At 38.6% G+C, this 18,219-nt stretch overlaps 1 protein-coding gene across 2 annotated transcripts in view; it reads right to left on the reverse strand.

Moving 5' to 3' along the window:
* Positions 1 to 1,754: 1,754 nt before the first annotated feature.
* Positions 1,755 to 18,219, reverse strand: part of BRINP2 (BMP/retinoic acid inducible neural specific 2) — a 152,059-nt gene continuing 135,594 nt past the window's right edge. The window contains exon 8 of one of the 2 annotated variants that reach the window (XM_026669196.2): positions 1,755 to 5,310. In XM_026669196.2, the coding sequence (XP_026524981.2) occupies positions 4,197 to 5,310 (1,114 nt within the window). In that variant the 3' untranslated portion in view covers positions 1,755 to 4,196. The remainder of the gene's footprint in view (positions 5,311 to 18,219) is intronic. The other variant, XM_087960904.1, reaches the window with a different exon arrangement.

The following is an 18,219-nucleotide window of genomic DNA, read 5'->3' on the forward strand; positions in this document are numbered from 1 at the left end:
TATTGTAAATTAGGACTATCTGTATTATTAAGCTGCTTGTTCACTTTGATTAAAATAAATATGGCATAAACATTAACAGAAATCAAATCCAAGTCCTGTTTCAGTGGAGCAGAAACCACAAACACCTACCCATAAACAACCTTAAGATTTAATATGAGACAGAAGGGACATCCCAAAATACAGATTTACATAGATTATTCAGTCTTTGTTTCTAAAACATAACTGTGCTTGTGAGACCATCCAAAACATATTTTTGTCTATTTTCAGATTGTCCTTGTAGGCAGATAGATCCAAAACATATTTTCCTCTATTATCAGATTGTCCTTGCAGGCAGATAGATCTTTTCAGACCTGACCTGAAAGCTTTTAGAAGGGTTCGTTTGACCCATTCTGCCCTATGTATATGAGGTTTGATATGGCTGGTCTCCTGATAGTTTCTCCTCTGCCCAGAGTTGGATGGTAGGGCACAATCTAAATCTCTGCCTGAACCTTTCAAGTAAAGACCAGTTGTTGGCTAATTAAACCTTGCACAGTTCTGAGGTCATGACTACTGCTATCTAATTCACACAGGAAAATACTCTCTGTGTGTTGTCACTGGGATCCAGTCAAGTTACTCAGCTGCCATGATATCTATTTCCTCTTGGCATGTTTCCTGGAAACAATTACCCAGAAGTGCTTGAGAACTTATGCTGTCTGGCAGGAAAGGCTTGGGGATAATCTCTGGCTTCCTGCTTAGAAGGGTGCTTTGTGCTTTCAAGATGAAACAGGTGGTAGGGAGCCAGGTTGCTTTGAGATGGGAATGCAAGAATCCCATAGATTGTCACCTCAGTATCTCTAATCTAAAAGATCAGAAGAGCAATCAAGCTATTAGTATCTCTAATCTAAAAGATCAGAAGAGCGAGGAAGCTATTAAAAGAGACTGTCCAATCCTTTATATTGGAGTTTTCCAAGGAAAGGCAAAGTAGCTGCTAAGTGAAGTTGAATTATGCACTAAAGAAAATGCATTGACTGTGTTTTTCTCCTAGATTCCTTATGATTCCTTTGGATTGTTAATTAAAGCATATTCTATCAATATCATACTTAGGACTTTTTCCCCAAGTGCAGCTGAGCACACTGTTGTGTATTTAATTTCATGGCAGGCAGGTGAGTTCTCCTGGGGTGCAGCTGGAACAAGCACCAAGTATGTATTACAAGAATGTAACCAGAGTGTGCAGCTACCTGGCAGAGTCACACTAATGGGTTGTTCTTGGCATACAAACATGGTAGCAGATGTGAAACGGGGCGGGGGGGGGGAATCTGTGGGATTTACAGCAAAAGTCTAAGTATCCTTTCCAGTAAAATGTTTGGAAACTCTAACATCCTTCAAGAGGGCAACTTAACTGCTAATTTCAGCATCTCTCAAAATTCTCAAATTGCAGATCAAAGAAGGTGTGGTATCATGTTACAGCAAGCAAACTAATCTGAGAAGAGGCTTGGTTTCAAATCTGCCTAATGCTGCATAGTGCGATCTTTAGGCAGACCAGGATCAGGAAGAGCAGCTCATCACATAAAGTTATATTCCAAATATCACAACATTAGGACAGCTTGTGTTCCAAGACAGTCTCCTGGCACTGCTGGGAAAATTGCAGGGAAGGCATGCAAGCAGTTAGTCCTTCTTTTCTTGCCTACCTCTTCTAGCTGATATTCAGAGTATGCTATTGATGCTTCCAGACAGACAGCTCTTAGTGCTACCAATCAAAAGACTTCCTGCAGCTATTTTGTTTTCCTCTCCTTGTTGTTTTTATTAGAAAAAAGGTGCAACAAAACCCAATGGGAAAATGGCCATGTGTGTGTTACAAAAGTGGCATAATAATATAATGTTCTGGACTCCTGTGACATATTTTATGAATGAAGCAGGACAATTGGATAAGAAAAGCTTTATCTAGAAGTATCCAGGTTCTGAACTTTAAAGTTCCATTGTCAATACTTCTGGGATTGCAAAGGATTGCAAAGGATCAGCTATCAGAAAGATACTAAGAAGTGTATATATGTGTAGGGAGGAGGGAGGGAAACAAGAATGAGATGGTATTGCTGCAGCAGCTATCAGATTTTTCTGTTTTTATTTGGCACATTATTCCCTTGAGAAAAGGTATCAGGGATGAAAGGAAGGGCATTAAGCAGGAGGGGTCAATATGGCTATCCCATGTAATGAGGCCAGTATTGGGGAACATACGGAGTGTAGGTCAAGTGAACATCACCATTGATTAGAAGCAGGTTAGCTACACTGTCCATAGGAAGCCAGATTATTGCAACTGGCAAGGAAACAGGATGAAAATAAAGGAGAAATTGCAACCTCTTTGTGAATGGTAGGAAGAAAATGAGAGGAGCCTTTCACAGCAGTTTCAGTGCCCAACCCTGGATAATTAAATCCTAACAATTAATGACCCTGATATGTGCTTACCTCTAGAATGTGTGATACCATTAAAATAAGGCAGGTGCTTCGGACAATAGCACCTTTGACTTGGTACAAGATTGTTGGATGGCTATTGGAGAAGTCAACTGCCACATTAACCAGTACCACAGAAATCGAAGAAAGAGAGGGACAGGGGTCTACACTAGAAAACTGTATTTATCTGAATTCCTTCTTGGCATCTCTCATTCTGTTCACAAAACTACCTTTCCATTTCCTGACCTCAGTAGGGACATGTTTACACTCTCCAACAACAGTAGTTTATTGCAGCAATAACTTCACTTCTATAGTGTCGGCTTTGCAAGTTCAGGAGAAATTAAGTACACAAATGGGAAGTTTAATCACTGAAGTTATTGCTGAAGTAAATTTAGCTGTTACTCTGGAGTCAAAGGTCTTCTTCCTTGCATTTACGAATGGAGAACACATTCACACATTGCACAAATTGCAGACTATTGAAGAGATAATGTAAAGTATTTTGATTGTTTACTGCTTTCCTTTTTTTCTTCAAGAGAGAGAGAGAGACAGAGAAAGAGATTATCTCTCCTTTCCCTTTCATAAAATACGATAAAACATACATTTGATTAAGATGTGTGCAGCAGTATACACAATGAAATGGAATGTTCCATTCCAATTTATTTTTAAATTGCAAAATCAAATGCTTTTTAAAAAGCCAATCATTTTAAACAAATACATAAGTAAATTTCTAAATATATATATTTCCAAATATATACCGTATTTAACAACAACTTCCAACTATGTATTTGGAAACAATATATATTGTTATATATTTGGACACAATATACTGTTTGCCAAACCAAACAGGTTCCAAATATACTGTATATTTAAGAACAATGGCATCTGCATCACTTTTCCTGGATGGAAATTTTGTAATTTCCCATGAAATCAGCCACATATGAGAGAAGCAAGTGATTAAAAGGGACAGAAGAGTGTGATATGTTTCATGGTAAGGAGAGAGAAAAAGAGATAATTTAGGCACACTTTTCATATCCCAAATGATATTAGCCAGTTAAATGCTTGCACTCTAATGTAATGGCTCCAGGAATCAAATGAAAAAGTGAAACAGGGACATGGGGAGTCAGTTGAAACTTGATTCCTAAACTTCTTTCTTTGAAAGGCATTTTTCCAACTGACAGAGATGGAGCTACCTTCCGAGAAAGATGTGCTTAGGATGGTGGCTTTAGAAGGGAACATAGAGAATATCAAGCCCATGCCATTGTTAGAAACACCCATAAAAATAATACAAAAGTAAACAGTATCAAGGAAAGCAAGGACTAAAGAGGTTTTCAAACTAGGCTTTCTTGAAAGCCCTGCAAGAATCGTGTTTCACTCTTTTTCAACTTTTTAAGGGCTTACTAGCCAAAATTTCCAGACACAGAGCAAAAGGCTTTATTGCCATTCCTGTCATGCTGCTTTCACTTGTCACTTTCTTTTTCCCAGTCTACAGGTTCCTTCACAGTTTCTTGCATGTAGTCAGCAGGAAAGGGGAAAAGATAACCTGTTCAGTGTTTTGAGTAGGACATTTGCAGTAGCACTGTCTTGTGGCCTCCTCTTAGGTAAGCTATTCCAAAGATTGATGTGCCATAACTTATTTCCAAAGTTCACAGAGCCTGCAATCATCTGTTGGCTGTCTCATGGAATTGAATGGCTGGCATGAAAGTAAGGCCTTTGATTGTTGCAGTTTCTTTTCCTCTCCAGGGTTACAGGAGTAGCCCCACCCACTCCTAAGGCTAGCTGCAGAGTTTTCCAGTCTCATATTCCACTGGGTTTGGCAGCTTGGCATTGAAGGCCTGCAGGGTAGACTGGATCCGACTTACTTCATTGTTGGCCAGCTTGAGCCTATGCCGAAGCAAGCAAGAGAAAAGATCAATGCGGCTTTTCCCGGGTGGAGAGAGACGGTTCACTCGGTCCCTGATCTCAATCAGTTGCAATATAGCAGAGTCCTGCGAGCCTTGTGTATAGGGGTAATCTAGCTGAAGGACAAGGTCCCGAATTGCATCAGACTCAAATGGCAGGCTGTAGCCAAAGACCTGCAAGCTATTGATTCTCATGTACCCCAAGTTCTTAGAAGGATCCGTTTCCAAAGGCTCATAAAAGATGGTTTCATTAGAGCTGTCATTAAGAGATTTGATGCGGCTCCGCAAATAGACATGGACTGTTTCAAAAAAAGTCTTCCACTTGCTACCTAAAGTGAGAGTCCAGTTTTGGCATTGGCCAGAGGCATCTACATTAGTCCTTTCCCAGTCAGGGAAGCCAGTCTCATTGGTAGGCATAAACCAGCTCTCGGAATGGCTGCCCCCAAAGGGGTTGACGTAGATGGCCATGACTGGTTCCAAGGTGCTATTCTTGGTGAGGCAGATCTGGAGGGAGAGGGCCAGCATGAGGTGGATCAAATTTGGCTTGTACTTGTTGCTTTTCAGTGTTACCAGCATCCTCTTCCTCCAGGAAGGGTCAAACCAAGTCCCCAGGCGCATATCATTGCTAATGAAGATTGACCGTACTTCAATGCGGCTGTCCCGTTTTTGCAGAAGATATTTGAGCTCCAAGTCCTGCAGGTCTGTTTCTAGCCCCAAGTAATGCTCAAGGGAGTCTGCCACCTCTGGGCGACACAACCCTAAAGTGAGGATGTAGCCAGGGTTGCAGGATCCACACTGGGTGATGTTATCCTCTGCACAGGCAGCACATTCTGACCCTTCTCCTACAGCGCAAGGGATGGTGACCTGACAAGAGGGCTGATCATTCGGGCAGATGCAGCCACGGCTTTCTTCAAAAAATGTCCCCAGCACAGAGGCCTCATTGCAGTAAAGGTGGGACTGAACGTGGCTCCACCAGTAGGTCAAAGGCCTAGAGGAATAAGGTAAACAGAGAGAAATGTGAGATCTGGAAATATACTTCAGAAACGCACCATTTGATTCAGCCAGATTTTATGCTTCACCAACTCACTCCCCAAAGAAAAAGGAAATGTTTTTCCCCCCTAAAGGAAAATCTTATATTGCAGTATCCTTCATGGAATTCTAATTATTCATTCAAGTTGAAACAAAAATAAATGAGCAATATCTGAAATCTGACTAAATGCTCACTGGCTTTTTTACGTTTATAACACTCTAATTGTTTTACATTGTTATTTTATGATGCCCAGAGTCGTTTGATAGTGAGGTGGGTGGCATATAGATTTGATAAAGGAATGGGGAAATTGCAGACCAGAAGTTTCAGTCCATAAGCTAAATAGAAATATTTTCCGTTGCGTTTCAAGGGATGGGCAAATGCAATCCAACAAATATAAGGTGAGAATTCAAAGCCAGAGGAACTGGGAGCCTTCAGGCAGTAGAAGATTCAGACCACTCCCATATTCATATTCAGGGAAGGGCAGGGGTGGGTTTCTATCGGTTCGCACCGGTTCTACAGAACCGGTTGTTAACGTCACCGGTAGTTCTAAGAACCGGTAAAACCGACCCCTGCTTGGCCCTGCCCCTCTCCGCCGCTCCTATGGGCCAAAAACCAGGTTGTTTTTTTTACTGCGCACGTGCGAAAATCCCTTCTGCATTCTCGCCTGCCCCTCCTTTCACTGCCCCCGCCCCCCCTATACGCTGCTCCAAAGTAAAAAAAACTATTGTTTAAAAAATGGTTTTTTTTACTGCGCACGTGCGAAAATCCCTTCCACATTCTCCCCCGCCTCTATCCGCTGCTCCAAAGTAGAAAAACTATATAAAAGGTTTTTTTTACTGCGCATGCGTGAAAATCCCTTCCGCATTCTCCTCGCCCACCTCTCCCTTTGCTGCCCCAGCCCCCGCCCCTATCCGCCACTCCAAAGTTTAAAAACTCATTAAAAAAAACTGGTTGTTTTTTTTACTGTGCAGGCACAAAAATCCCTTTCTCATTCTCCCCGCCCTCCCCCACCCCTACTTATAGCGCATGTGCGCTAATTACAAAAAGGTGCCATCACTCACACCACCACCAGCAGCAGCAGCAGCAGCAGTAGCAGCAGCCGAGTCAGCCAGCCGGCTAGCCAACCAGCTGTCCGTCCCTGCCTACCTTCTGCCGCCCTGCTGAGTGAGGGCAAGCTGCAAGCCCCAGTTGCCACCGCCACTAACCGTCCTCGGCTGGCTGGCCTGCCTTGCCCTGCCTGCCTCCCCCCCACCGCCGGCCTCCGAAGACGCAGATCGGTAAGTATGATCTTCCAACCCAGTCGTCTACCTTCCGCCTCCAGTCCCTGTTGCCCGCCCCCATCTTCCCTTGCCCGCGGCCCTCCATTGTTGCTGCCTTGCCTTCCCACCACTGATTGGTAGTGAGGAGGCAAAGCAGCAGCTCCTGCTGGCCCGGTCCCCTACCTCCTCTTGCCGCTGCCGCCACCAGCCAACTCCCAGGCCCGGCACTGCTGCCTCGCCCACATGGTGGCTGCCATCTTGGCTTGGCCTCCGGCGCCTGCCCGCCACCTTCCCTCGCCCACCACGGCCCAACAGTTGCTGCCTTGCCTTCCCACCACCAATTGGTAGTGAGGAGGCAAAGCAGCAAGTCCTGCCGGTCCAGTCCCCTACCTCCTCCTGCCGCCACCACCAGCCAGGTCGACAGCCGACTCCTGGGCCGGCCATCCTCGCCACAGCAAGCTAGAAGACTGAGGAAGACCCCGTCTCCTTTTGGGTAAGTTGCTTTTTTATATTTATTTATTTCTTTACTATCTGTTTTTGTTTTTATTAATCATAAAAACAAAACAGATACTAAAGAAATAAATAAACACATAAATAAAAATTATTCTACTATTCATCTTGATGTTTCTTTAAGCAAAGAAGAAATATATATAAATACGTAAATAAAGAAAAGCAACTTACCAAAAGGGAGACAGGCAACTTCTTTTTACATTGATGTTGCTGTATACAATGTATAACATCAAGGTAGCAAAAAGTTGCCTGTCTCCCTTTTGGTAAGTTGCTTTTCTTTCTTTATGTATTTATATATATTTTTTTACTATCTGTTTTTGTTTTTATTAATCATAAAAACAAAACAGGTACTAAAGAAATAAATAAACACATAAATAAAAATTATTTTACTATTCATCTTGATGTTTCTTCTTTGCCAGGCCTTGGAAACAGGCAAAAAGCACTTGCTAAGCAATTGGCCACTAAGTGAGCACCTGGTCATTAAGTGAGGACCACTTAAGTTTGGGTTGCCAGCCACATGGCCACCTGCCTGGGCCTTGCCAGGGCCTCCCCAGGCCTTGGAAACTGGCAAAAAGCACTTGCTAAGCAATTGGCCACTAAGCGAGCACCTGGTCATTAAGTGAGGACCACTTGACTTCCGGTTTGTCGGCTTCGCTAGCGGCAGGGATTCGCAATACTGCGCGATCCCTGCGGCGCTAGCCATTTTGGTGCCTCCGATCCGGATGGGTTTGGAAGCTAAGGCTGCCCTGCAGGGGCGGCTGAAGATAGGGGGGATCCGGAGAGGGGTTTGGGGGTGTTGCAGACCCCTTCCCTGGCCGGCAAAACCCCCTTTTCTCAAGACGGTGCAGCAGCGGTCCGTAATGGCCGCCACAAAGAAGCTGGCAGCTGGGTAAGAATGTGCAGGAGGAAGAGGAGAAAGTTTTTGAAGTGAAAGTTTTTCTTGGTTGACCCAGGACTTTAAGATACATTTAACATCCTGAAAAATATGACTTTTTGAATGATACTTTCCAGAAGAGAATTATAAGCGGCAATTTTGAGGTGCTGAAAAGGAAAGTTTACTCTCCTTCCCTATGGAATCAACAAATTGATATTGAGAAACCTGTCTTTTTATAGAAGGTAAAAACTTGCTTTTTGTGATAAGTGGGAAGGGAGAGGACAATATATATATATATATATATATATATATATATATATATATATATATATATATATATATATATATATATAATAAAAGATCTTGTTGGAGGAGATGCCTTAAGGATTTGAAGACTGAAATTTATTGCAATAAGGCTTTAAAATACAGATTGGGTTTTTCTTTTTTTTTCTTAATTGATATTACCCCAGGAAGAGAAAGTGAGAACTTTGTTTTGGCTTGGACTGATTGATGACTTTGGGACTTTGGGACTGTTCTAACTTTTGAAACATCTTGGTTGTTTTAAGAAGAAAGAGGAAAAAAAGAAAAGAAAAGATTTATAATGGCTTTATCTGTTGATGAACTGAGAAAAGAATATGAACAAACAAAAAAAGATGGCAAGGACGCTGTGAAAGAAGCTTTTCTCTTTTTAGAAATGGCGCTTGCTATCTATCAACAAATACTACAACAGATGGAGGCAGCAGCAGAAGAAGAAGAAGAAGAAGAAGAAGAAGAAGAAGAAGAAGAAAAGAAGAAGAAGAAGAAGAAGAAGAAGAAGAAGAAGAAGAAGAAGAAGAAGAAGAAGAAGAAGAAGAAGAAGAAGAAGAAGAAGAAGAAGAAGAAGAAGATGCCATCTTTAATGAATCTCAAAATTTAATTAAGAAAGAAAGGAGAAAGAGAGGAAGGAAAATGAAGGACTTAAGACTTAAAAAAACACCCAAGAAAGAGAAAAATAAGATGCAAAATCAATATAATGTTAGAAAACAAAAGAAAAAAGGAATACAACAGAGAAGGGAAGCTAACAAGGCAGAGGCTAGGAGAAGGGGGGTAAGAAGGCCTGGTGGGAGAAGAAAGGAAGGGAAAAGGTGGAAAAAAGCCACAAAGCTTTGAAACAAGATGGGGAAAGAGGATTTTTTTTTAGGGACAAAGGGTAATGTATAATTTCTTTAAAAAAGATTCTGCAAGGTACATAAGATGGTACTGTAGCATTTGTATTAGAAATAGAAAATTAGAATGTTATAAGAATTAATAAGAGATTAAAATATTGAAATGTTTAGTAATGATTGATTTTAAAACCTAATAAAATATTAAAGGGAATGTTTAGAATATTGAGTTTTAATTAAAGAGTCTAATTGACTATGGTGTTGATGTTATTATAAACTTATTATTGTAGCATTTGTTTTTGGAAAAGATAATTGGAATGTTATAAGATTCAATATTTAGATTTATTATTTAACTATGTATTTAATCATTTTGGATTTATTATTATTTTTTAAAAAAATTAGTAGATAGAATGTACCAAGCAGAATCAGATTGGGTATTAGGTGTTATTTTAAATGTTAATTTAGGGGGATGATAGAAAGGCATCATACTCTGATTAGTGATTTCAGGAGAAATTCTTTTTCCTTTTTACTATAGGGAATGAGACAAATGGACAATAAAGAATGGACAAAAGATACAAATATAATGACTTAAATTAAAATGAACTAAATAATGCACAGGGGATGTACACACATTGCATTTTGGGGGTGCAAGCACACACACATGCTTTGGGCACTCGGTGGTGACAAGGTTAGTCATCACTGATGTAAGATAAGGAATGGGAGATAAAGGAGTGCCTAATAGAGTCCTTGTGTCTGCCTTTACTATATTTATACTACTGTAATCAACTAAAACTCTATTTTTCTCTTTACATATTTGGCTGTGTGCTATATTTCTCAATTTTCACTTTTCACTTTCTTAAGGTTACTAATGCACTCATTAACATGCACTTTAAGTCTCAATAAAAAAAATATTATATGATCACATCATTGCATCAAGATTCATTTATGAGCTATGATTTAATTAAAAAGACAATGTAAACAGTGTAGCAGACTCTGAATCAATTCCAACATTTCAATTCTCTAAGTTAAAACCAAGAAAAAAACAAATTGGTACCCCTAAGCATCTAAAGATTAGGCATGAGAAATAGGGTAGGAATTTTTTTAGCCATTTTTGGAATGAGGATAAAAGAGAGTTTTCCAGGAAATACCACTGCCACAAATTTTAGTGGGAGCAAAATGGTATAGTGTCCAAGCAGATTCATCATTGTGGTGATGAACAGCCAGCAAAACATGGTGTGCACAAACACACAGATACATCCCTCTCCTTCAACAAAAGCACTTTTAAGAAAGATGCATCCTAATCTAGAATATATATTTCTGACAGCTGCATGCAAAAAAGCCTCTATTAAGTATAATTGTGTTTTGACAAGTCCATATTAGAAAAGCTGATGACAAAATTCCATATGTATTCCATATCTCTGGACAACTGAATAACTGGATAGAAGCATTCCTGTCAAACAGACAACAAATGGTCAAAATCGAGGGCGTCCTATCAAATCCAGTACCTGTCAATAGTGGTGTCCCCCAGGGCAGTGTTCTAGGACCAACTCTCTTCATACTCTACATAAACGACCTCTGTGATCATATTAAGAGCAATTGCGTTCTCTTCGCTGATGATGTAAAGCTGTTCAATACCACAGACAATACTGCTACCCTACAAAAGATCTTGACTATGTATCTGAATGGTCAAACAAATGGCAACTTCAAATCTCAACAAATAAATGCTCTGTCTTACATATTGGCAAAAAAAATCAGAAAATAAAATACAAGCTGAATAGTCAAGATCTTGTTGATGACCCAAGCTCTGTAAAGGAATACTTGGAATAAAGGAATAAAGGAATACTTGGAATACTCACCTCTAATGATCTAAGTGCTAGAGCCCACTGCAACTACATAGCCAAAAAGGCATTAAGAGTTGTTAACCTAATCCTACGTAGCTTTTTCTCTGGTAATATCACACTACTAACCAGAGCATACAAAACATTTGCTAGACCAATACTCGAATACAGTTCATCAGTCTGGAACCCTCATTACGTATCTGATATTAGCACAATTGAGAAAGTCCAGAAATATTTCACAAGAAGAGTTCTCCACTCTTCTACTCGTTGTAGAATACCTTATGCCACCAGACTTGAAATTCTAGAACTAGAAAACCTTGAATTACGCCGTCTTCGGTCTGACTTAAGCATGGTATATAAAATCATACATTGCAATGTCCTACCTGTCAATGAATACTTCAGCTTCAACCATAACAACACAAGAGCACACAATAGATACAAACTCAAAGTAAACCGCACCAAACTTGATTGCAGGAAATACGACTTCAGCAATAGAGTGGTCAATGTCTGGAATACTCTACCCGACTCTGTAGTCTCTTCCCCAAACCCCAAAAACTTTAACCTTAGACTGTCTACTATTGACCTCACCCCTTTCCTAAGAGGTCTGTAGGGGGCGTGCATAAGCGCACCAATGTGCCTACCGTCCCTGTCCTATTGTTTCTCTTATTCTTTTATTTTTCTTATATGTACCCATTTCATGTATTCACAACTATGTATACACTTATACTTATTATCTTGTAAACAATTGGCAAATCAAATAAATAAATAAAAATAAATAAATAAATAAATGTACATTAGGAAAAATTGTGAGCAACAAGAAACATGGGTTTTCCAGCTTTAAAGATAATTCCAGTAAATAATGTATTTACATGATTATATAAAAGCCTGCGATATAGTCTGGAGGCCCAGTCAGTGATTAAGTCATCAGGCTGGAAACCAGGAGACTGTGAGTTCTAGTCCAACCTTGGACTCAAAGCCAGCTGGGTGACCTTGGGCCAGTCCCCCTTTCTAGTCATAGGGTGGAAGCAACGGCAAATCACTTCTGAAATCTTGCCAAGAAAACTGCTGGGATTTGCCTAGGCGGTTGCCAGAAATCAAAAACTGATTCAAAGGCATAGATACAAAAAAGTGTGTGTGCATTCTAGATCATTAGTCAGACTGATGAAGGATGTGCGTGAGTGTGCAGCAGGAGACAGAAGAACTGTGCCCACAGCCTTGATTGTCTTAGTACTTTCGACATCAATCATTACTAGGAAATATTCTCCCCGACTCTTCACTCGCTCACCGCCACCTCTATTTAATGAAAGCTAAAGAGCCAAGTCAACAATTACACGTCAAATAAATTGGTAGAGATGACGAGTTTCAATACTTTTTTTTTTTTAAAAAAAAAGCATTAAAAACAACAGTCATATGCAATTAGTGGAAATCCTTATGGTAGGATTAGCTGGAAGATGTCATCCCAACACGTGTCGACCTTGGTTCCAAATCTATTCTGATGTCTACAGAATTGTTAGAGAAAGTGGCTTCAGTATTGAACAGACCTGCTTTTCTGGTTATGTACATTAAAAGACAAACATACAACCACATTTTTGGAAATTACTGCGTAAAAGTTAATAAAAATAAATTGTGCATTTATTTGCACATCTACTTACTCTAAATATTTAGTCTTATTTCAGTTCTAATTCTTTAATTCCTCTCCTGTTATTTATCCTGTTTGTATCCCAATGCAAACAGCAGCAAGTCTGTTTTAGCCAGCTTGGCCCCAATATTTTAGTTTCTAAGGTTGGGAATTGCTCAGACTACATTCCTGTGCTCCTTGCTTGGGCCAAAACCCAGGAAATTCTCAATTATCCTTCATCCTATTTTCTTTTTCTCATGGAAGTCTTCTGCAACTACAATAGTAGAGGAGAATGAACTACCTAAAATTTCTTGTTCAAACATTCCAAGTCACTTTTAAATGACTGAAGAGCAAACATAAATCTTCGTGTTTTCTTTCTTTTTCTCAGATGAAGCGCTGGGATTTTATCTATTTGAATAATCAAAACTATGCTTTCTGTGGCTTCTTGGGTGCAAAGATTTGAAATCCTTCTGAAAATCTGCAATCTGGGCAATTTGTGCTTTATAGGAAGTCATCAAGTTATGATCACAACTGAGTCCAAAATATCCATTGCCAAGCAAGACAGGTCTTGAGTGAGTTTTGCCCCATTTTACAAACTTTCTTGCCACAGTTGTTAAGTGAATCACTGCAGTTGTTAAGTTAGCAACAGGGCTGTTAAGTGGCTTCCACATTGACTTGGCTTGTCAGAAGGTTGCAAAAGGTAGTCACATGACCCTTGGACCCTGCAACCATCATAAAAACATTCCAGTTGCCAAACATCCAAATTTTGATCATATGACAACAAGGATGCTGCAATGGCCATAAGTATGAAAAGCTGTTGTAAGTCACTTTTTCAGTGCTGTTGTAACTTCCAATGGTCACTAAATAAATGGTTGTAAGTCAAGGACTGTATTGAGAAAAAACAAGGCCATCCCGACTCTTTGTAATTATGCGGTGTGTTGTTTAACTTTACTTGGAGAAGTTGCCATTCTCTCCTGGGCAACTTTAGTCTGGGCAGAGGAACAGCATTTGGAAAGAGAAAGAGAAACATTCCAGAACTTTGCTACTTTGGTGGCTGTATTCATTCAATTAGGTTCATTGCCCAAAGCACAATACCATCTGATGTTTGCAGTGCATACAGTCTAATGCTATATTGCACCGAGTACAAGGTTTTTCCATATTTTCATCACTACAACTCATAGATGGTCAACCTTGTGAGTATCTAAAGTTGTAGGTCCACTAACATGTCTTTCACACCCATTAATTGTCTTCCATGTGTAAAACATGGTACACCACTTATTTATGCCATTTTGATGATAACATTAATGTTGGGTCGATGGTGGTTTTTTATATTTCAGATTTGGTCTCTACAAATGAAATTGTTAGTATTTGCCTTTACATCATTTGCTGTATTACTCAAAGCTTATGTGCTTTCAATTTTTTGAGGTTCCACACTTAATAGCTATGCTGCATTTCTCATAGTACTATAGCACTTGGCTCCTGCTTCAGTATTTTTCATTTCTTGGAGGACTGGTTTCATGGAGTGAAAGCTAAGCAAAAAAAAAAAGGCAACTAAAGGAAACTTCCCAATTCCCACGCCCAGGAAAACAGCCAGCTCTTAAAAGCTTTCCAAAAGGCCAGGAGGATTGGAGCCAATCTGAGATGGTGTTCTAAAAGGCAAGTGCTGCCTGAAACATGATTAAAATAGGTCCACTTTCTCCAGGGTTCTGTGTAGCTGCAGTGCAACTTCCATTTCGACAATCTTCCTTAAAAAGGGAAGGTTGAAAACAGAACAAAATTATCCAAAATGGTTGGGTTCAATGATGACTTCTTGAGGAAGCAATAGACTACTACTTAAGCATCACTGGACCAGCTCATCTCTCTCACAGACATATGCCTAGACCAAACCATAAGTTTATCTCTGAGGGACATGGGTGGTTCTGAAATATGAGAAATAATAGAATGGAGCAGAGCAGAGCAGAGCAGAGCAGAGCAGAACAGAACAGAACAGAACAGAACAGAATAGAATAGGAGAACTCTTGGCTAGCAGAAGAGTACTGATTGAACAAGAGGTGGCTAAAATCTCAGCTCTGATATCCCTGCCCACTTCCTTAGGTCTTCCTCTTGGAACCTGGTGATCACAATGTCATTGGCAAATCTGAAAAGTTTACTTTCTTGCCACCAGTGCTGATACCTTCATCTCCCCAGTTAAGTGTTCTGAAAATTTCTTCAGGGGCTAATGGGTAACTGACTAATGGCTGACTAACATTATCTGGGGAGATAGTGTTGTTATCTTGCCAAAGATCTTCATAGTGCGTTGTTGGACACCTCTGCATACATGGATGGTGAATGAGCAATAAAGGAGGGTATGGCACTGATCAAGCAACTTTTATTTATTGATTCAATCTTGAAAAGGCTTTCAATTTATCTCCCAAATCACTTTCTTCAATATTGAACATGTCCTGTCTCAATATTGTTAGCAATGTCCCTTGCATTGTTTGTGTATGTTTTTTCAGATACCAAGAGGAATTTTACAGTGTCATTTATCATCTCAAATATATTGTTAAAACTCTTTGAGCTACAGGAAATGTTTTTCAGCAGAATGAAAATCACACAATCTAGTATATGGTTAAAATTTCTACTTGTGTTTAGGGATTTTAATGAAATTATCCCATGTCTGATAATGATTTTTTTTCCAGTGATTGTTGTATACTTGAGTGGGAACTTCTATGCAGTCATCATCTGACTGGTAAAATTATAGGTATGACTATATATTCACCAGTTATCCCATCTTTTTCTTTCTTTCAGAGTTAGCATGTTGGAATCCCTTGTTCACATTTACTTCAATCATTAAGCCATAAAGAAATATGAAGTTAGATGTTTCTGCTGATTCCCACTGTTTTCCCATAAATAATTCCTATTAAAGATTATTCTCCTTAAACCAGAGGCCCTCAAACTTGGCAACTTTAAGACTTGTGGACTTCAACTCCCAGAGTTCTCCAGCCAGCATAGCCTTTTTTGTTTCTTTTTCTCTTTTTGATTTTCTGGTATTTTTGTTTTTCCATCTACCTCCAATACTGGTTTTTTCTTTCTTTTTATCTTCCTGGCTTTTTTTTTCTTTTTCTCTTATGCAGTCTTTTATATTTGAGACCTCTTAATTGGATTAAGGTGTTGAAGAACCTGAAGAATTTTTCCTTTTTTTAAAGCTTTTTATTCTTCACTTTTCCATCTTTTTTAGGATTTTACAACTTTTTCTCCTTTGTGTATGTTTATGGTTTTTTCCTTCATTTTTGAATTTTCATTGTTATCTAATTAATCAATTGGATTAAGGTATACAAGAACCTGAAGAAATTCTTTTTTCCTTTTTTATTATTATTATTATTTGGCTTCTTTTTTCCTACTATTTTTATTTGGAATTGCAATTGGTTACTTTACAATCGGATTAAGGTCTAGAAGAACCTGAAGATTTTGAATTGTTTGAAATGAGTAGGAAATTAACAGCTACTGGCTCATCAACTTCTACTTCCTCCTCTCCACCATCTGGAGGACAAAGTTTAATACAGACAATGTTAAAGCAAGAGAAAGAACAAGAAAAAGAAAAAGTGACCCTGCAGATGATTATGCAAGGAATTCAAAACATTCAAACAAGATCAGAGAATATTGAAAAGAGAATAGAGAACATCGAACAAAGAACAGGGAAAACCGATGAAAAAGTCGAGAACATCCAACAAATGATGATGAAGTATGATGAGAGACTACTAAAAATTGAAGAAGAAGATAAACAAAGAGATAAGAAGATTGGAGACATTGATAACAGATTAACTGTGGTTGAACAAGATAAAAGCTGAGATGGGAGATGGACAGATCAGAATTTTATCTCAGATTCCAAAACATAGATGAAGAAAAAGGACAAAATCTAGCTGAGATAATGATAGAAATATTGGCTGAAGCTTTGGAAATAATGGAAGAGAAGATGATGGATGGAATAGATGAGGTTTATTGAGTCTTCACAAGATACGCAATGAGAAATAGCCTACCAAGAGAAGTTCACATCAGATTTACAAAGAAAGCCATTAAAATGCAAATATTGCAAGTGGCAAGAGAGAAAACATTCAAATATAAAGATAAGGAGATTGTGGTTTTGAAACAAGTACCCAGAAGAGTGAGAGAGATGAGAAGAGAATACCGATTCTTGACCAAATTCCTACTTTAAAAAGAGGTGAATTATAGATGGCTGATTCCAGAAGGTTTAATGTTCACATGGCAAGAACAGAGATACAGAATTGATTCAATTGAGAAAGCTGAATCATTTTATACAGAATTTTTCAGAGGGAAAGAGGAAGAGGCAGAAAAAGAAATTTCACTAATTGAATTCCAAGAGGACTCCCAAATGACGACTGAAAAAGAAGAAGGTGCAGTAGGTGGAAAGGAGGAAGCCAAAGAAGAACGTGAACCAAGATCCACGAGAGCTGCCAATCCTAATTATAAAATATAACCATGGAAGAGAAAAAACTGATTACAATTAATATAAATGGACTTAATTCAGCCGTTAAAAGAAGGAAAACTTTCCATAAATTAGAGAAATTAAAATTTGATATAATCTGCCTACAAGAAGTACATATTAAAAAGCAATATGAACAATTGTTGGTACAGCCAAAACTAGGGAAAATATTTACCTCCTTGACGCAATGCAAGAAAAGAGGAGTGGTTTTATATATTAAAGAGACTATTCCAGTGAAATTGATTTATATTGATGACGACGGAAGAATACTAATGGTGGAAATAATGGATAATAATACAAAAACACTCCTGATTGCAATCTATGCTCTGAATGATAAACAAGAAGAATTTTATAAAAAATTACATATCAAAATAATTGAACTGGACTATGCTAATATAGTTATGATGGGAGATTTTAATGGAATTGTAGACAACAAACTGGACTATACAGCACATAAAACAATAAAGCAAAACAGAAAGACTCTCCCTAAATCTTTTTTTAATATGGTAGATGAAATAAACTTAAAAGATACATGGACAGAAAGAAATCCTAAAATTAAACAATACACCTTCTACTCAAATAGACACTTATCATGGTCCAGAATAGATATGATATGCATGTCAGCAGAATTGTTAACTAATATCCAAGAAATGAATATTGAAACAAGTACTTGGGCAGATCACAATCCAATGACAATTAAATGGAAAGGACAAAGAAGAAGATCTAGATGGACGCTAAATAATACTATTTTAAAGGAAAAAGACTTCACACAGTGGATGGAGAAAGAACTGGCTTTTTTCTTTAGAGAAAACAAAAAAGAAGATAAATCAATCCAGAATGTATGGGATACAATGAAGGCATATGCCAGAGGCTTGATAATAGACTATACAAGGAAAAGAAATACCATGAAAAGATTAGCCTCTAAGGCATTAGAGGACTTGAAAAAAGGCATTAAAGGACTTGAAAAAGAGCTACAGAAAATGCCACAGAAAAAGGACATTAAGTTAAAAATGGATATAATTAAACATAAAATGGGTCTAATAGAAAAAGAAGAATTAGCACAGAAAATTAGAGGTGCTAAACAGAATTATTTTGAAGATGCAAATAAACCAGGTAGATGGTTTATATAAATTATATAAATTTATA

The sequence above is a fragment of the Notechis scutatus genome, chromosome 3, assembly GCF_049901735.1.
Source record: "Notechis scutatus isolate UNSWTSFEM ecotype Mainland chromosome 3, rNotScu1.2, whole genome shotgun sequence".
NCBI lineage: Eukaryota > Metazoa > Chordata > Lepidosauria > Squamata > Elapidae > Notechis > Notechis scutatus.